Genomic DNA, 20507 nt, shown 5'->3' with positions numbered 1-20507 from the left:
GCCTAAACCTAAGTCCCCTCCTGAGGTGCCTAACTCCCTCCCCCTAGCCTAACCCTCCCGGCATTTCACCCTCGCCGGGATATGACAGTCGGGAAGCAGGCTGTCGGTTTTAAGGCACCCGGTTTCCCGATTGTATACCGACACTTGTGCCCAATCTCGCACATCCTAGTACGTACACACTAAAGGGCACCTTCATTTGAAAAGGAATCCCCTGTTTCAGATAATGTGGCACCGAGAAGTTATTGTCTGGTGATTACGAGACCATAACATCCCATTCAGCAGACTGTATTAGAAAGTCCAGAGATGGGTGGTTGTAATGTCTAGATCACCCCATCCTGGCATCGGTAAACACAAACGTACCCTTATTTGATGCAGTTGTTTGTCTATTTTTCAAATGGTATGCATTTATAGAGCTACCATATTATTCCTACACAATTGTACATTTCATTCAGACATCTTCTTTTGGTTTTGGCTCAAATTTTATTCTAAAAAAAAAACATTTGCTTAGAATTCAGCTTTAGACACTTTTGACAGGGTGGATTAATGACAAAGCAAGAACCACAAAGGATTTCTTGGTGGTGGTTATAAACACATATATCTCACACATGTTTTAAGGTTACTTTCTTGCAATTTCAATAAAAAATAAATAAAAATAAGAATTATCCATAGGTATTGCTGAATATTTCAACTAATGGTACTCTCAGGATATACAAAATCTTCCGGGGGAAAATAAAACAAGATTCAATTTGTGTGGGTACTGCATCAATAATAACTTATATTGATGTTGGAATATGACCAGACCAAAGAGTGCCAAAATAGATCCTGCGAAGGCATTAAATGCATACTTGCTAATTTTTAAGTGCCCCTTTTCAGAAGAGTCCCAGGGATGGCAACCATGTCTTTTGATTGCGGGCCTACTCACCATCTTTCAAAGCCACAGTTCTTGTCATTGTACAGGGGTGGGCAGGAAAACTGCTTACTTGATTCACTGCATGGGTTGGGTACGGGATGCCAGTGCTTGGGATCCAGGCGGTCAGAATCTCTAATCTGGCATCCCGACAGTGTTTGGATACCGACACCTGTTGGTCAGTATCCTAACCCTCCCTCCCCCCCAGTGCCTAAACCTAACCCTCCCTCTAACACCAGTACTTGCCATTGGGATGCGAGTGCCAGGATTCTGACAGGTGTCGGGATTCTAAACTCTGGCATCCCGGCTGTCGGGTTTATAACTACATCCACACTGCATAACGCGTCATCCAACCCCTGTGATGCCCTCTTTTCTTGGAAAGTGGACTGCATTCAGGAGACAAGCCCACTCACTTGGGACTCTTCCAGACATTCACATAAGACCTATCTGATATTCTCAGTTTTTTTTCATATTCCCAAACTATGCTTATAATTTTACCCAATGTTAATTCTTCGTTGTACATGTCACCCAGGGATACAGATATGTGATTGAACTTCTGCTTTGTGTAGGAGAGAGAAAACATTTAGGGATCCTGTATGATTCTGCCTCATGTTGAGGGACATCTATTTTTGCTGTAACAGCAAAGTGGAGAATAAATGCTGACACTGAGCCCTGAGATGTCTTATGATGAAAGCTACCACAAATCTGCCTTGTAGAGAGACTAGGATGCTCAGCATCTGCATTTTTAAACCCTATGTGAACATTTAAAAAAAAAAAAAAAAGTGCTGAAGACATGGTGCAAGTAATACAAAGTTTCCTGTAGCCCATTGCAGTATTTGCTTTCATTTTCTTAATTGTACCAGATCCGTTATAACTAATGTATGACTGGTTATTTTTGGTGACAGGACTTTTAAATAATGTATCTATATATTTCTGACACTAGTAAGGTATCCTAACCCCTTCCCTACTGAGCCTATTTTGTCACTTTCTAAGCTTATCACTTTTCATCATGTAATATGCCACAGTAGATGCCAGCCTCCGCAACCTCTGGCAAACTGCTGCATTTTCAAAGGGTATTAAACTAGAATATTCTCCAGTCAAGTGTTTTCATGATCGTTAAACAGTTTAGGGGGTATCCCGACTGTCTAATCCCGTGAAGGGTCTAATGACAGGCATCGAAATCCTGACGCCTGTCATTATACCTATGCAAGGAACCCGGCATCCCGATCGAAGGTAAGCCGGGCGCGGACAGCCGCGGGCGGAAGGGTTAGGTTAGGGGCTCCCAGGGGGGACTTGGGGTTAGGCACCCCCCCCCAGGACGGTTAAGCTAGGGGAAGGGGGGTTTAGGGTAAGGCACCCTCTGGGGGAGTTTAGGGCTAGGCATCCCCCCCCCCGGGAGGGTTAGTTTTAGGCAGCGGGGAAGGGGGGGTTAGGTTTAGGCATTTAGAGGGATGTTAGGCACTTGGGGGGAGGTTAGGGTTAGGCACCCCTAAGGGAGGGTTAGGGGGGGGTTGCTTAGTTTATACTTGCCTTTTATAAAAGATGTAAATGCAAGATGATACTGGAGACCAAAGAACTTTATAAGATAACCAAAAGAGGAAGTGTACAGTGAAAAGAGTAGGGAGCTAAGGAAAGCATTAACAGACTACAGCAGGGAGTGGGGGGGAGAGAGGGGAAATGGAGAGCGAGGATAAGAATCAAAAGAGAACTGTCATAAAGACCAAGTGAGTGAAGGGTGCGCAGAAAGAGTGTGGTCCACAGTGTCAAACACTGCTGAGAGGTCAAGAAGGATGAGTACAGATAAAAGATCCTTGTTGGGGGTAGATTTACTAAAGCTATTAAAAGTGGAGGCGTTGCCCATAGCAACCAATCAGATTGCAGCTATTATTTCGCTGTTGCATCCCAGAAAATTATAGAATCTGATCACTTGCTATGGGCAACACCACCACTTGCCTATTAAGAGAAGCTTTAGTAAACCTACCCCTTGGACTGTTAATATGTTGAAGTGTACTTGTTTTAATCCAAAGAGCTTCTCTTCAAGGCATCTATAGCTTATAAAATAAACCATGTTTCTGTATAATTTTTCATTTTCTGTACAGGTTGGGATAGTATACTTGTTCAACCTGATTGTTGGCACTGGAGCACTCACCATGCCTAAGGCCTTTGCCAATGCTGGCTGGTTGGTGAGTCTTATCCTGATCATCTTCCTGGCTTTTATGAGGTGAGTGTGTGTCAGCTCAGTGCAATATCAGAACTCTGATAACGAATACAGCTGAATTGGCATTAAAATGGGGTGATGTCTTAAATTCATCACTTTCTTTTAACAGTTGGCAGGGGAGAGTGTATTCAGGGCCGCCTTAACAGCAGTGTGGGCCCTGGGAAAAGCAATGTACTGGGGCCCCTACCCACCCATTGTGCCCCCAGTAGTAAGCCCCTTATATAGTGCCACCAGTTGTAGTCCTCCCAATAGTGGTACCCCTTATGCAGTGCCCTTTAAACAGTAGCCCCAGTTGTAGTCCCCTCTATGCAGTACCTCCAGTATTGCCCTTTTATATAGGGCCCCCAGTAGTGGTCCCCCGATGCAGTGCCCCCAGTGGTAGTTCCCCCTCCCCCTTGTAGTGCCCCTGGCGGTGGTCCACCCCTAGTACACACACATGTAATTTACAAAAATATAAAAAACAGTTACCTGAATTCCGGCACCTGCTCCCACCGCCGCCATCCGCTCCTCCATCCGTCCTCCCGGGCCGGCCTGCTCTGCATTATGGGAGAGACGTCATGACGTCTCTCCCATTACGCACTGCGGGAGCCGGAAGATGGAGGTCATGAGTGAGCTCCAGCCTGGCGCGGGCAGTGTGCGCAGCATCCAATGAGCCTGACAGGCTCTCATTGGCTGCTAATTAAAACAAACACACTGCTGCCGGTGCCAGCGGCTGTATGTTTGTCACTATGTAGTGCTGACCGAACTCCATCACACACACACGCACACTTCATGGGTATGGAGCAATTTAGTGCCGGAAAGCACCGAAATGGCCGTCTATGGATTTTTATTGCTGCTACTAAACTGCTCCATACCCATGGATGCACGATGCACTTTAGCTTTGTGACTGAAGGTGTATTTTGATGCTGTTTTAAACATGCACAATATACAAATAGTTTGGGCAAAATTTAAACTGAAGTGCTGGTTTCTTCTGGTTGTACTGAACCATGCTATTAATTATTATGACCGAGCACTCATCATTTGTTGAATTTATAGTCATTTCGTGTGTGTGTGTGTGTGTATGTATGTGTGCGTGTGTGCGTGTGTGTATGTATAATATATATATATATATATATATATATATATATACACACTATATATGTGTGTATATAATAATATACACCCATATGTCTTTGCTCTTAGGTGCAATATATTGTTATTACATGATAACATACTAAAATATTTTGCTTACATTGTTAAATTTGGAAATGTTGTTCTGCACTCAGTGCTGAAAGGACCTCAGGCAAGCTATATCAGTCTGTGGGATTACTGATTGGAACTCTACATTTGGGTGGAATAGCTTCCCTACGATCCTGACTTTATCTCCAATATCTTTTTCAATATCCCTCCCTCACATGCACCTGTGGTGGGCTAATAAATTGATTTGAGCAACTTCCGTTCTGTTTATCAGAATTTGAAGTGTCTGCTTTACAACTTCAAACTAGGGATGTGCAGGCTCGGTTCTACTCTGTTCCGTTCGGTTTTTTTTACCGAATCTTATTGGCTATCCAAAACTTGTGACAGCTGATACCCAATAAGATTCGGTAAAAAAAAACGAACGGAACCGAGCCTGCACATCCCTACTTCAAACATGATAGTAAAGCAGCACGTTTGAAGTTGTTAAGCTGCCATTGTGAATATTCTGGCAGTTGCATTATTAGCATGTCTGTGTGCCGGGTGCCAGCTCAGTGTCCCTGTTCTGATTGCCAACAATTTAACTGTCACACTCACATACCCAGCCCTGCCTTTCAATTAACTCATTCTAGCTAACCAGTATGCCATTCTCTCCATACTTGTTTTTGGCAATAGTTTCCTGCTAATTGAACAATCTACCAACGCAGGCAATATTGCTAGTTTAAATTGCGTAAGGAGCGTTTACATACATTGTTCATGCAATGCCCTTTCCATTTGTTACATCTGCAAGCTAACGGCACAAATGGCGCTGTGTGGTCTGCAAATATAGCATTATCCGTTCCTGTGATAGATGAGGCAATACACAGTGTTTTCCTCTCTTTAAGTTATCCGTATCTATTGGAGGTCTATCTCTTATACAGCAGCAGCACTCTCAAGTAAGGTGAAAATTACACCCTACTCGATGCACCGTTCCTTGGGTCCCCAGGGATGCTCCGTGGCTCTAGTTTCCTGGGTCTCACTTACACTCAGTAGCGTCACACAAAATGGGGTGTGTGTGACCAGGAAAACCAATCGGAAGCTGCTATCACTGAAATATCAGCGCCTGATTGGTCCTCCCTTCCCCATAGCCGTTTTAAAGTGGTGAATTTAAAATGTTTGCTAGATGAGAAAGTAATTCCGCTATAAACAACCTGTTCTCATTAATGACTGTTATTTTTCCCTTTTAGCTATATGACGACAACCTTTGTTATGGAAGCCATGGCTGCAGCTAATGCTCAGCTGCGCTGGAAGAGATGGGAGAAGGAGGTAGTGAGTCCAGTCTCTCTGTAATGTGTTAATTTCAGTAGAAATCTGTTTCCACTAATTCTATTAATCCAGATAAATTAGAAATCTATATATTTCTTGTAACAAAATGATTGTTCTAGAACTGAGAAAGTATGTTATTGGAATGTAGTCTGGATCTGTCTGGTCTGTCATTGCACCACAAGATAAATGTCTTTTCTTGTCTCCTGCAGGAAGCCGAGTCCTCTGAGAACTCTGATAATGAATCTGTAACTGCAGATGGGTATGACAGCTCTGAAGTCAGACCCATCCTTTCTGTGCGTGAGTATCTACATAGCATATGTGAAGTATTTAGATGAATAAATGGCTACCTAATCATGCCCATTTCTGTTTGCTGTGTTCCAGAGCGCCGTGGATTGTCTGACCCCTTTGACATTGTGGAACGTGTAGAAATGGGGCAGATGGCTTCTATGTTCTTTAATAAAGGTATGAATTGTGAAACGCTATCGGATATTTAATTGCACTAATATAGTAACTGTTTACCAGTTAGCACAAATATCTTCTGCGTTACATAATTCAATAGCAAATTCTTACCTGTAACCCTCTCTGCCAGCAGGGGGAGCTCTGTTACTATGAATATATGATTTTTTTCTTTGTTTTGCTCCATCACGTTTCATAGCATTTCTCAGTGCAAACAAATCGATAAGCAGTGAACTCCACTGAAACGTGACTTCATCTTGTCTTCGTTCCCACTGTTTACTGCTCTGTTCTATTGTTATTAATATACATGCCAAATGTTAAGCAGGATGTCCTGTTATAGGCAATTTCCTACTAAATCTTTGGGGTTTGAAGGGAAGGGGGGGGGGGGTCTTTTATTTAGCTGAAATGAAGAGGAATGGATAGGTTGATGCCTGCGCCGGTTTCAGGTAACTGAAGGGATCCACTCTTTTTGCTACATAAAAATCAGAAAGATGAGGGGGGGGGGAAGGAAGTTGCCTGAAATCATTATCAGTTATTTATATGGAGCCATAAGTGTTCCGCAGCACCTTACAAAGTACATAAACAAGTAAACAATAAACCAGTGACTTGCAGGACAAGGACATTGCTGCACTAGTGATCATAACACTCAAAACAAGCAGCAGGGAGTAAGCAACCAATGCCCGTATTCAATTTGAAGCGTTGTTACCGCCGATGACGTCATTATCGCCTGTTTTGGTTTTACCCCGTATTCAATTTGAAAAACTTTCCGCCTAGGTGGAAAGTCAATGCAATGTAATAGTAAAGTATCGCCTATGAATGGCAGGCGGAAAAAAGTGCAGAATTAGGGTTTTGGGGTGCAACGTTGCGGGAAACTCCCTGCAGCCTTCAGACAGTGCCCCAAAGGTAATCTGTGTAAAAAAAAAAACTTAGACACCCCAAAAATTGCCTTTGAAAAGGGGGCGAAAAAAAATGTTGGGGTACAAACTTAAAAACTAGCAAACTTGCCTCTTGGGGGGGTCCCCAAGTATACCCCAAGTGTTTTTTTGATTGCAGGTGTTTGCGGCAGGTGGATTTTTTTACGATTTTTTTCAAGTTCTCTTTTTCAACTTTAAATATGCTGACCCCCTTTTTCAACTACCCCAAATTTGCTGAGAACTTATTTTCTGGAAAAAATACTCCTAAATACTATTCTGCATCAGGTATAGAAAAACGCTATTTAGCAGTTATTGAGCCCATTTTAAAACACCAAATACCTTCAGCAAGCCAAATCGGGGGTTACCATAGTGAACCCCCATGTAAGAGCATCATTTGGGGGGTGTCAGGCTGATTTCCCCAAAACTTTCAGTACTTTCCCCTTGTTAAAGTATCGCCGGGTTCCGTTTACGCGTACTTTCAAATTGAGGGCCTGATTCAGACCCGCTCGCGAGTGCTGAGCGCTCGCAAGCGGGTCGATGTTGGCCCAGTGCACATGCGCACGACTGAGCCGGCTCCGTCGTGCGCATGAGCGAGACCCGGATAGTAACGGGCAAGCCGTCGCTCCGGGTCTCGTACCAAAGGGGGCGTGCTGTCGATGGTGAGTAACAACACGCCCCCTTTGGTGGGCGCGCCAGGGGCGTGGCAGCCCAGACAGAGGCGTTCCCATGGGAACGCCTACCGTCTGGGGCCGGCCCCACTGACATCACAAGTGATGTCAGTGGGAGTGCTTTTGGCTCTGATAGAGCCGAAAGCACTCCAGGGCTTGTGGCAACGAGACCCTACCACAAGGGTCTCGTTGCAAGCCCGATGGTCGCGATGGTCTTGACCATCGCGACCATCTTCCTGGCCGCTCGCTATAGCTGTGGGTGGTCACCCACAGCTATACGAGCGGCCAGGAGGCCGCTCTGAATCAGGGCCGTCCCTCTTAATTTTTAGAGTGAGCGCTCTGTCAGAGCGTCCGGCTCTGAATCAGTGCCTGAATACTGGGCAAAGCGTGCATGCGCGCGATACTTTTCCACCTCCAAAGCAGGCGAAGTCTGCGTTAAGTCCAGGCCGCGTTAACTTAACTCGGCTCAAATTGAATACGGCTCCAAGTGTTAGGAGCCCTTGTGGAGAATAAGGAGTAGATGTACAGTACTGTGCAAAGGTTTTAGGCAGGTGTGAAAAAATGCTGCAAAGTAAGAATGCTTTCAAAAATAGGGAGTGTTAATAGTTTATTTTTATCAATTAGCAAACTGCAAAGTGAATGAACACAAGAGAAATCTAAATCAAATCAATATTTGGTTTGACCACCCTTTGCCTTCAAAACAGCATCAATTCTTCTGGGTATACTTGCACATACGTTTTGAAGGAACTTGGCAGGGAGGTTGTTCCAAACAAAGGGCTAGAGAGCGGTACAATAATGAATGTCTGCAGGCAACAGTGAAGCATAGTGCAGGTTTCAGCAAATTGAATTGGGGATTTGCTCAGGATTAATGGTGTCCTCAATGCTGAGAAATATAGACCGGTACTTATCCATCATGCAGTACCATCAGGAAGGCGTCTGATTGGATCCAAATTTATTCTACAGCAGGACAACGACCCCAAACATACAGCCAATGTTATTAAGAACTATCTTCAGCGTAAAGAAGAACAAGGAGTCCTCGAAGTGACGATATGGCCACCACAGAGCCCTGATCTCAACATCCTCAAGTCTGTCTGGGATTACATGAAGCTCCTACATCCACAGAAGATCTGTGGTTAGTTCTCCAAGCTGTTTTGAACAACCTCCCTGCCGAGCTCCTTCAATCACTGTGTGCAATTGTACCTAGAAGAATTTATGCTGTTTTGAAGGCAAAGGGTGGTCACGCTAAATATTGATTTTGATTTAGATTTCTCTTCTGTTCATTCACTTTGCTTTTTTTTAATTGATAAAAATAAACTATTGACACTTCTATTTTTTAAATCATTCTTACTTTGCAGCATTTTTGCCACATCTGCCTAAATCTTTTGCAGAGTACAGTATAAGTAAGGAGAAGCACATGAGGGAAGAGGGCCCTGCTCGTGAGAGCTTACATTGTAAAGGGGAGGGGCAGACAAACAGGTGTGACACAGATGGGGTAGACAGGGAGGAAGGAGCATATAGCAGCAGGTTAGGATGAGAGCTGGAAGGTTTTCATTAAGTAGTGGCTCTGAAGAGCCTTTTTGAAGATTTGTAGAGAGGTGAAGAGTCTGATAGGAAGAGAGTCCCAGAGGTAGGAAGCCGCACGGGCAAAATCTTGGAGGTGGGAGGAAGTAATCAGTTGGCAGGAGAGGCAGCATGCATTTGTTGAGCGAAGTGGGCGAGCGGGAGTGTGAGGGGAGATGAGGTCAGAGATGTAAATGGGAGAGGATTTGGTGAGGCCTTAGTAAGTGAGTGTAAGAATATTGAATTGGGTTCTGAAGGGGAAGGGGAGCCAGATGTAGAACGTTTGGAGAGGAAGATGAGCCAAGCAGCAGCATTGAAGAAAGATTGGAATCGGGAGATGACCAGTGAGAGGATGAGGATGTTAGTAGCATGCAAGTTGAGAGAGGGTCTGATCCTGGAAATACTTTTGTTATGGAAATGGCTGGACATCCTCTTTATAGAATTTGCAGCGCTATTGCAAAAATATTTTATTATAATCATCATCATTTAATATGTCACCTTTGCTCATTCTTCCTTCACAAACATAGTGATGACATCATCCTGGAATTTACATGACCAGTCTCCTTTCTTTACAGTTGGTGTAAACCTGTTTTACTTGTGTATAATTATATATCTCTATGGAGACCTGGCAATATATGCAACAGCTGTACCCCTGTCTCTTGTTGAAGTCACATGGTAAGTAACAATGTAGCGGGAAACCAAAGTAAATAACCGTAATCTAGTAGACTTGTTAAAATGGTACTTGCATAAAATAGGGTCTCGCAATTTAGACAGAATAAATACAGGCATGAAAACACAGGGTTGGACGGGCCCTGCTCATGAGAGAGCTTACATTCTCATTGGAAGAGGATACAGCTGAAACAAATGGAGCGAGTGGGAGATTCAGACACATTTCACCATAATAATCCATTCATATCTTGAGGGATTTTGCTCCTGACTTACCAAGTAAGCATTGGCATCTGCTGTACCAGAAATAACTTTTTTGTTATATAATAATAATAAGCTGTTTTTGTGTGAATGATAGACCAGGGATGGGCAGACTCATTCGAATTTTTTTTTTGTTTAGTTGTTGAAACTTTGTTTTAGGGGAGACTCAGAGCAAATTGTCTTTTGAGATCTCATTGGACTACTTTAGTGATGTGCTCACAAGGGCCTTTCTGTACATTTTGTTTCTCCACTTGGGCTGTGTCCCTTCAGCTGTCATTGGTCATGGCCATAGGAGCAGAAAATCAACCAATATGTTTCTGTACCATCACCTGTATCTGTAGACCCTTTATTTACCCTTAATAGGATGCACTTTTAATGAATATATAATTTTAACAATTGTAGTATTCTATATTAAGTGAAAGGTAAATAAACCAGTTGTGACAGCCTACTGTCTATGAATCTGATTCAATATCTTTTATAAACTACTATTAATGTTATTTATTTAGCACCAATTACTTTCTTTGCACATAAATCTAATTTTTGCAGCCGCCCCCAATTGTCATGAAGCACGTATAAACAAATGTAGTTCCTTCTCCCACAATTCCTATTAGTAAGGTAAGAATCTGTCTGATCAGTGTCTGACCTTATGTAGATAAAGAGAAAACCCAGAAAAAAACCTGTTTTATTTCATTCATTTTTAAACGTCAATGAATTGCATGACAGTCACTGAAGGCAAAACAGACTAAACATAACCTGATGTTTATTGTTCTCTTCAGCTTCTCTGGGAATCAGTCGTGTGGAACCCAGACAGGAGACCGGAACGATACTGACCCCTGCTGGGGAAAAATCAGACGGATCGATGCTTACAGGATCTATGTGGTAAGTTGAAGTTCTTCCTGTGATTGACTAGAGGTGTATAGGGCCCGTTAGACCACCCAGAACAATATTAGTAGCAACATCCTTAAATGGCGTGTTATTGCAATGTCTGTCGCTAAAACGAGCATTATATTGTATATTGATGCAGTTATAATAATCTGTGGACATAATCTGACAGGCCTGTAAAGCCACTAAGAAGCCGACTATTGTCTGTGCGCTATCATCTTAACTTACCGGCCCAATGTTATTAGTCGCTCGGCCTAGTCGCACTGGTATAACTTGCGTGGTACACTTTTCCACACACAGTAACTCTAACTCAGAAACTGTTGATCAAGTATATATTCTTCTAGCTCTGTCTCATTTGGTAACTCTGATTAACCCCTTAACTACTGGGGCACTAGTTTAGTGAACAGACACATTGAGAGCAAAATTCTATGTTCTCAAACACACAAACTTTCTGTTCTGCATTGAACACAGTGCAGGAATGATCATATGACTGTCGAAGTTCCAAGCTGTCTTTGGCAACCCAGCTACACGAATACGGCCACACATGAAAGTCTGGAGTCGCCATTCATGTACGCCATTAAAAGTTAGTGTAGTCATCAATGGGTTATTTAGATATTTAGAAAAAATTAGTTAGACAGAATTCATTACAGATTACTTGATACCAAAGCAAGAAAGCTCTGTAGGATATTGGTACTCCAGTTATGACAGTATAATAATAATCTGATGTAGCTATACCATGCAGTATACAGTAGTGTTAAATGTTGCTGATGTTGTGTAATATAGCTTGAAGCAATCTTGTTTTGTTTATATTTTTTTAAAATGTTTTCAGGCTATATTTACCCTGTTACTCGGACCATTTACTTTCTTCAATGTGCAGAAAACAAAGTACCTCCAAATTCTGACATCGCTTATGAGATGGGTTGGTGAGTACAAGAAATATGTCCTAAAATAATTCTGTGTGACCATAATCTATCTGGTTTACATAGATAAACTAAAGGCTACACTACTGATAATTACAGTCTAGCGGCATTTCCTTATGTTGCTCCTATTACATAAATTGATGCATATTTCCTGTATAAGCTGCTGTTGAAGTTTTTATTGTACATTAATTTATTTTGTTTTCTCAACCAATAGACACATTTTCTTTTGCACTACACATCTCCCTGACTGAACGGAATAGGCTTTCTGACTAATAGAGTAATGGGTGCATGTTCGGAGAGCTATTGCCATACACTCACTTTTCAGCTGTAAAATGATAGGTTGTTGAGTAGAAGAGAAACGTGAAAGTTAAATTCCTAAAATTAGGCCAATCTGTGGGTTAAATAATCCCAGCCATATAAACAAATAAATATTTTTGATGGATTATTCTATTGAAATAATGAGCTGCATCTTGTCCCTTTCTGACGCTGATGAAGGAAACTTGTTAAGTCTCTGATCCTTCTCATATGCTATATAAATCCATTTTCTTGCAACCTATCAGCATTCAGTGCCTGTGGGTAAAAAGAGATTAAAATCCTCAAGCCAATCCATAAATCAGGTCACGTCCAAATGTCACACAACACATTCCCCGCCACACCACTTACATGGCACACGCATGCGCAGAGAGAAGATGCACCCTACAGATAAGTCATGCTCATAACCCTGTATATGTGCTGGCAGGGAGGGAGCTCTGTCCTTGTTACGCTATGGGGAGGAGATGGTAGTGTCAGAGGCCTTCTCCTAGTGATTTATAGAGCAGTTAATGAGTTTTCACAGCTTTACTGCCACTTTGTTCTCATCTGAGTCTGTGTCATAAATTGTGAATACAACAGTTTAACTCCTGGCTGCCAAGGTGTACAGGGTGCAATCTGTAGTGGTGGGGGTTAACAACATGAGCATAGGATATAACTTGGAAGGGAAATACAGGGAACAATGTTGTCTTGTCTTGTTTTATAGCTACACAGCTTAACCCCTTGGTTTTTATGTTCTACTGCAGCTTTCATCATAATGATCGTACTGGCATTGATTCGTATTGGTAAGGGTGAAGGAACAGGTAACCCACCTCTGGCAGAGGTCTCGGGTATCCGGAACTTGTTTGGGGTCTGCGTATACTCTTTCATGTGCCAACATTCTCTGCCCTCACTGATCACACCTGTGTCTAGGAAGAAACACCTGACTGGACTTGTCCTTCTGGACTACATACTAGTCTTATCTTTCTACAGCCTACTTTGCTTCACAGCTATATTCTGCTTCACCTCTGGTGCCCTGATGGATATGTATACACTTAACTTCAGCGGGTGCAGTCCTTTTGTGCCTCCAGTGATTGGCTACTTCCTAGGATTGTTTCCAGTCTTCACCATCAGCACCAACTTCCCCATCATTGCTGTCACACTGCGCAACAACTGGAAGACGCTCTTTCACCGGGATGGTGGGACATATCCATGGCTTGTAGACCGTATTGTGTTTCCCCTCATAACACTGGTGCCTCCCATCATTGTGGCATTCTGTACTAACCACCTAGAAATCCTAGTCAGCATCACGGGTGCATATGCCGGGAATGGCATCCAGTATGTCATTCCAGCATTTCTAGTGTTCTGCAGTCGCAAAGATTCTGCCCTGGTGTATGGACCTGGACTTCATAATAAGCATCGGTCGCCATTCAAGCAGGTTGGCTGGGTGTGGTTTGTCCTTCTCTGGGCATTATCATGTTTTATATATGTCACAGCCAACATAATTCTGACTGATGTTAACCTGTAGACATTGAAAACCATGGTCACTGTGGCTCGGATATTGCTGTTTTGTGCAGGACACAAAAGCAGCCATTTGGTTAATATTGTCTGCCACATGTTCCGGACCTGCTCACAAGCTGTGGGGCTGGCCCCAGTCTACTGTAATTTGCCTTCTACTATTCTGTTATAATGGACACAATTAGGACTGGAATCTTAGTAATTACACACTTATACTACCTTTTATGTAACCAGTTACTCTGTGCCTCGTCATCTGTTAAATGAAGGGTAACCTGCCACGGAGCCACTTCCAGTTCTCTGCAGGCCTATATATCACTGGCATGAAGAGGCACCATCACTTGTATCAAAAGGGGATTTTAGTACACCTAGTGCCTTTTGCCATTTGGGCATACAGGTGTCTGCTGCTCTGTATCTGGGGTGTACCAGAAGCTGCTCTTTGTGGATCTCACTGCATTGTGCGCAGTGGTTAGTTAGGCTCTTTGCAAGCTAAATAAATTAAGACATTGGAGATAAATTTGTGTATTTAGAAGGGACTTTTTATTTTTTTTTATTTTTTACAAAATGAAAACACCACATTTACACAGCATGTGCCCATCGCATACTGATTACAGATGCTGCTGGCTGTGATTAGATTTCTTGCCCCCCCACCTCTCATCTCTCTGCTAGAGCAGAGGTGATTTATGAGTACATTACGCTCACCCCTGATGAATCTGTACGTGAAACAGCCTTGCCTGTCGTTGGTGCACAGAATACCTGCACTTTGACAATGTTTGGCTTTTTTTGTTCCCTCTATCTGAAATGCAATCTGAACATTGACAGTGGATGCAATTTACAAGCATTTTAATCTCACATGTCCTTAATTGTGCTAAACGTAGTTTTGTGATCCCTCTCTGTATAGACTATCAGCTAAATTAAGGGGTTATGGGTGCTTTCCCCTGTGTCAGTTCTCTGTCCCGTTTTAAAACTTCATCAGTCAGTGATGTCACACAGGGGCTGGTTGGCAACTTTAAGCCTGGGGGGCAACAACAATAAAGTGGCCCTGGCTTTTTTATCAGCACGCGAGTGCCACATGTGGGTGCCCAGAAGCACCAGGTTGAGCCGTGCAATGTGGTTAAACTCCCCTAAAGCACTGCTTTGGGCACCCAAACTCCTGTTTGGGAGCCCAAAGATCTTGCTTATCGCACATTTCTGCTGGCCACCTCAGGAGGCTGCGAGCAGAATTGTGTGCACCTGCAGCAATTAGCAACCAAACTGAGCAACAACTGAATTGCTCAATTGGGCGCTCAAAAGAAATAGAACCTGTACAAACAATTGAATAACACCCATTATCAGTGCTAAAAGTGGTCCTAGAGATGTGGTGGAACTCACCCTCCGCCCATTCTCTGCGCTTTTTTAAGAAAGGGAGAGCGCGCGCGCGATGCCGCAAAATGTGCCGTCTCAAAGGAAAGGGGCATGGTCGCACAATAGAATGCCCAATTCAAATTACGCCACACAGTAGCACAACCTTATTAACATACTCCGCACATAGTGCCCCTGATTTACATTACACCACATACTGTAGTAGTGTATCTTATTCATGTTATGATACACAGTAGTGTCCCTTTTACACAATGCCCACAGCAGTAGCGCCCCTTTTACACAATGCCCCCAGTAATGGTAATCACTTATGAAGTGCCCCAGTAGTGTTGCCCCTTATGCAGTTCCCCACAGTGGTAGTGCCCCTTATGCATAGACCACAGTAGTGGTGCCCCCTATGCAATGCCCCCATTAGTAGTGTTACAGTTTCTTTTTTGTAAGGGGCACAATACTTACCTTAAGCCCTGCTCTTGCGTCCATTGCCGTCCGACTGGCTGCTCCTCGGAACTACTGTACGGGAGAGACATCATGACGTCTCTCCCATAGTGCCCAATGCGGGAGCTGGAAGCCGGAGCTCAGGAGTGAACTCCAGCCTCCGATTGCCGCTGTAGGGAAGGAGACGGGCACCTGCTGTTAACAAAATCTCAGCGGGCGCCCAGCAACTCCCTGCGGCGCAAGGGCTGACTGGCCAGGTAAGGTGGACTGGAGAAGGCGGAACTGGTACCGCCTCCAAATAGAACTGACGGAACGCAATTCCGCCCCACTTTAACCCCTGCCCATTATGTCTAAGAACTACAATCAAATACATCAGCTACCAGCCCTGTCGACAAACAGAGACTATTCTAATGACTGATATAAAATATAGGAATAATCCAAGGGGACAAGGGGGAAAGTCATTGAGCACTGGAATTTCTTGGTAACCAGGATATGCATAAGTTTAAAAATACTTTCACATATCATATAAATTACCCTTTATGCAAAGGGCATGGAATTGTGGAGGCGCTCCCTGAGAGCATAAATGGAAGCAGATTGAAGTAAAAATAAGGGCAGAGAAATTCTCGGATAAGGGGCACTATGCCTATTTTAAAATGTAATTTTTAAAAAATATACATTAAAATCAAGGTGATTATCTTCAAAGGCATAAATACATAAGAGGTGGACGTAAATGCATTAAACAGTACAATAGAAAAGTAAAAATACACAAATAGTGATAGGAAGGGGAAAGGGGAAAAAATAATTAATAATAAGGTAAAATGTAATGAATATATATAAACATATGAAATTAAAATAACCGGCAGCCAGGGAATAATAAGAAATAGATGAAATGACATATATAATAGTTGTTAACACAAATGTCAGCACAACGATCAACCTTGAAGGGCTGGTGAATTTAAAACACTGTTCATATTAAAGCAAAAGGGACATATTTATATATGATATGCACTATACACTCAACAACTGTGCTACGGAAAAAATTTTAACAGCAGTGCACAAAAATTCAACCTAGACAGCCTGTTATGGTAATAGTTAGAAATGTTCTCTACCCGGGATGTAGTTAGGAAGCCGGTGGTCGAAATGCCGACCGCCAGCTTCCCGAGTGTAAAATCACGGCAAGAGACTAATGATAGGTGTCAAAATCCTGATGCATATCATCAGCCCCACTCCAAAATCCTGTCTTACCGATCGTAGGTAAGCCAGGCGTCGGCAGGACATAGCCTTGGGGAGGGGACCCTTGGGGGTTCCTGGGGGGACTTAGGCACCCCCCCACCCACCGGGAGGGTTAGGGTAAGGGTAGTGGGTGGGGGGTCGGGTACCCCCGGGAGGAGGTTAAGGTTAGGCACCCCTCCAGGAGGGTTACGTGTAGGCTGAGGGGAGGGGGGGTGAGGTCTAGGCACCCCGGGGGGGGATGTTGGGATTAGGCACCCCTAAAGAAGGGTTAGGGTGGGGGAGAGGAGAGGGTTAGGTAGTTTACTTACCTCCGTCGGAATCTCCAGCTGCCGGCCTTCCGTCTTTGGTATTTCATCCGCCGGGCTTAGGTCCGGCAATATGACGTACCAATTCTGTCTAGCCCTATGTGCAAGCACTGACCAAGGCAGAAAAATCTCAGGTCACACTTGGCAAATCCAAAGGAATGTCTCCACACAGGAGCAATATGCACATGAGAAATTAACACAAAAGATGCAAAATATACACATGTAAGTCAGGTACACTTTAGTGACACAGTTGATAGTAAAGAATAATAGTGGTGATGTCTAATGAGAGTACCCAGAATTATTCAAACATAGTTTAGATAGAAAAGCATATATAGACATATAAAGTTACCTAGGGTAAGTGCAGCAGATTCCAAGTTCCAACTGTGTGCAGCTGCTGCAGCATAAATTCTTTGTCTGCAGTTAACACTGGGTGAACACTGGAGAAAAGGAAACTCTGCTCCACATTGGTCGACGGTGGCCATGTTTTTGTAGCCTGCTGTGTGGGCAGCCATTTTCTATTAGCCCTGCTGCATAACACTTGTTATAGCACCAAGCAGCCGGAGAGCAGAAGAATCCTCTGCCTGCCTCCAGCAGCCAGGCGGCCCTGGATCATTAAACTTGTACCGGCCCGGGGGGCAGATGGCACCCTGCCCCCCGGCCCAGCCCGCCCCTGATGTCACAACATACCCACAAGTATCTCATACTTGGCTGCTCCTCCAAGCTATTCTAGTGTAAGGGGACAACATAAAATCAAAGTGAGGGTTTTTGAAAATATATAACATGATTTTGACAAAAAAAACTATAGGCATCGCTACTTTCGTACTTTACGGATTCATTGCAGAGGGAACCCAAGTGTCCTACACTCATTATTATTATCAATAATGGTAATGTTTAAATCCCCTTCATGGAGAGGACCCTGACATGTCAAGCGTCATTCCCAGTGTCCAGCGTCATTCCCTACCATCCAAGTGGGCATAGAGGGGGAATATAACCTTGTGGCGAACGTAGCGAGCCCGAAGCGTGTCGAGCAGATAACTTTCTTCTTTAGGTGGGAACAACTTTCGGTACTTGTGTACGTACACAAGTACCATTTAAAACATTCATTGGGTTCTCTGTGCAATGAGTCCGTAAAGTACACAAGTACCTAGGCATCTTGTGAACATTAAATTGCAAGTTAATTTATTGACCATGAACATCAAATATGATTTTCGCTATTCATTAACATCTATATACATTACACAAATGCAAAAAAAGAGGGTTATTACCATCATGGGTAGGGCGAGTGGGGCTCACTCTGTTGTCATACTCCAAAGGTGTCAAGGGAGAGTCCCACTCATCCTCAGCAGGTGTTTACTCTCTGCAACCTCTCTGTCACTAGCAGCTGTATTATAGATGACCTCCAACATGATCACATATAGCATAGTTGCTACATTACAGATAGTAAAACAGGTGATACACAAACAGTAAAAAGTGTGTGGTACCATTCTTTAGAAAAGACCTTCAATTCTACAAAGCAGTCCCGGTTACAGTAGGTAAACATTTTCCAAACTCTATGGGCTGTATTCACTTAGACGTGAAAAGCTGTTTTTCGCGAAAAAAGTATCGCTGATGACGTAATTTCGCCAGGCGGAAACTTATCTCCGTCTTCAATTCCAAAGACTTTTCACGTATGCGGAAAGTCTATGCAATGTAATAGGCGGAAAAGATTTGCCTATGAAAGTAGGCGGAAAAAAAGTGCGGAATTGTGGTTTGGAGGTGCAAAGGTGGGGAAACCACTCGGCAACCTTGGAACAGCCCCCCTAAAGGATAACTGTGTTAAAAAATCCCTACAAAAAAATAAAGGAACACCCCAAAAATTACTTTGAAAAAGGGGGTGAAAAAGTACAAAGTTGGGGTACAAACATAAAAAGTTGAGAAATAGATTTTGGGGGTTCTGCAAGTGTTTTGGTGATTTTTTTTTTAGATTGCAGGTGCTTGCAACTGGTGGGTTTTTCACAATATTTTTAACCTCACTTTAGAGACTTTAAAATATGCTAGCATCCATTTTGAAATACCCCAAATTTGACAGGACAACATAATTTCACCAAAAAAATACTGCTTTATACCATTCTTCACCACTTGTCCAAAGACGCTAATTCGAAACAACTTAATAACCCCAAACAGCTTTATTAGGCCTATTCGGGGACATCTACATTGATCCCCAATGTTAGTGCACCTTTTTGGGGGGGGTTCAGGCTGATTTCCCAATTTCTGACAGCACTTTCCGCCTGTTCCAGTCTTGGGATATGTGCGTATGGTTAAAGTTAAGACCTAGATGTAGTCAGATTTCTAATTTCTTTATGGTGTGCATTTTTTATTTACCCATATCATCCCTACACATTTAATGCATTATAAGCAAGCATATGGAAAATAAATCAAAATGTGCCTTGTCAAGTTTTGATTTATAAGGAAAATGAGGGTATAATCCTAAAGATTCTGTTTTGAAAAGGTAGGTTGCTACCAAACCTGTAACTACAATGTGTTTCTTGGTGGAATTTAACAAGAAAAATATTGCACATATTTTTACTTTCTGTCAGTTTTGTTTGAAAAACTATTGTAGTCATTTTGGGTTGATTTTCCTGTGTCAGAAACCAATGATATTTGTAGAAAATACATGGGGGTTTATTTATAAATTGCAGATTTTTGTCTCTTGTGAAGGTTTTTTTTACAATATTTAAAGTGTCCATCTTTTTTTAAAGCAAAGGCTGCACCGTGTGTAATAAATTAAACCCAACAGTGTTTTATATTTTGTGGGTACTGCAAAGAAGAATGACTAACATCCGTGTAGAAATGTGATCAGCACAAAAAGTGCCAAAATAGGCTCAGCAAAGGGGTGGGAAAAAACAAAGGTGTTATTCTGCTTTTGAAGCAAATATGTTGAATATTGACTGTATACATTTTAGGGAAAATAATTATCTGAGCCATTAACTACCAGTTAGAAAAATTCATTTAATAGAAACATGGACACACTGTTCTTATGTTATTGAATCTTCATCTCTCAACAGATTGCTCACAGCATCTCAGAGTATATCAGTGAGCGTGTAGATTTTGTGGGATTTATGAGAGTAATGGAGGCATGAGGGAAATCCTAGACTGAACGCTGTAAAACTCCTATGGCATGATTCATAGATCTAACCCAGTGGTTCTCAAACTCTGTCCTCAGGACTCCACACAGTTCACGTTTTCCAGGTCACCCAGCAGGTGCACAGGTGTATTCATTACTCGCTGTAACATTTTAAAAGATTCACAGGTGGATCTAATTATTTCCCGTCTTGATAAAGCTGTTTATTGGTGGGGATCGATTGCACTAATGCTTTTACAGGTGACCCTGAAGCTTTGTAAAACTCTGGCTCTCTTTTCCAGTTTAGTCTAATGCATCATTATATTATGTCTGTCGGAGGAA

The 20507-nt window shown here is 42.8% G+C and overlaps 1 protein-coding gene across 1 annotated transcript in view; it reads left to right on the top strand.

Annotated features, from left to right (window-relative positions):
* SLC38A12 (solute carrier family 38 member 12) overlaps nt 1-14250 on the top strand; it is a 38362-nt gene extending 24112 nt beyond the window's left edge. The window contains exons 3-10 of the mRNA XM_088482596.1: nt 3007-3128; nt 5525-5603; nt 5813-5900; nt 5985-6065; nt 9777-9876; nt 10905-11007; nt 11840-11933; nt 12986-14250. Of these exons, the coding sequence (XP_088338722.1) occupies nt 3007-3128; nt 5525-5603; nt 5813-5900; nt 5985-6065; nt 9777-9876; nt 10905-11007; nt 11840-11933; nt 12986-13746 (1428 nt within the window). The 3' untranslated portion in view covers nt 13747-14250. The remainder of the gene's footprint in view (nt 1-3006; nt 3129-5524; nt 5604-5812; nt 5901-5984; nt 6066-9776; nt 9877-10904; nt 11008-11839; nt 11934-12985) is intronic.
* Nucleotides 14251-20507: the final 6257 nt, after the last annotated feature.

Source organism: Taudactylus pleione, unplaced genomic scaffold, assembly GCF_031769625.1.
Source record: "Taudactylus pleione unplaced genomic scaffold, aTauple2 ptg000290l, whole genome shotgun sequence".
Lineage (NCBI taxonomy): Eukaryota > Metazoa > Chordata > Amphibia > Anura > Myobatrachidae > Taudactylus > Taudactylus pleione.
Note: the sequence above shows the minus strand (reverse complement) of the source record. Positions and strands in the feature narration are given on the sequence as shown.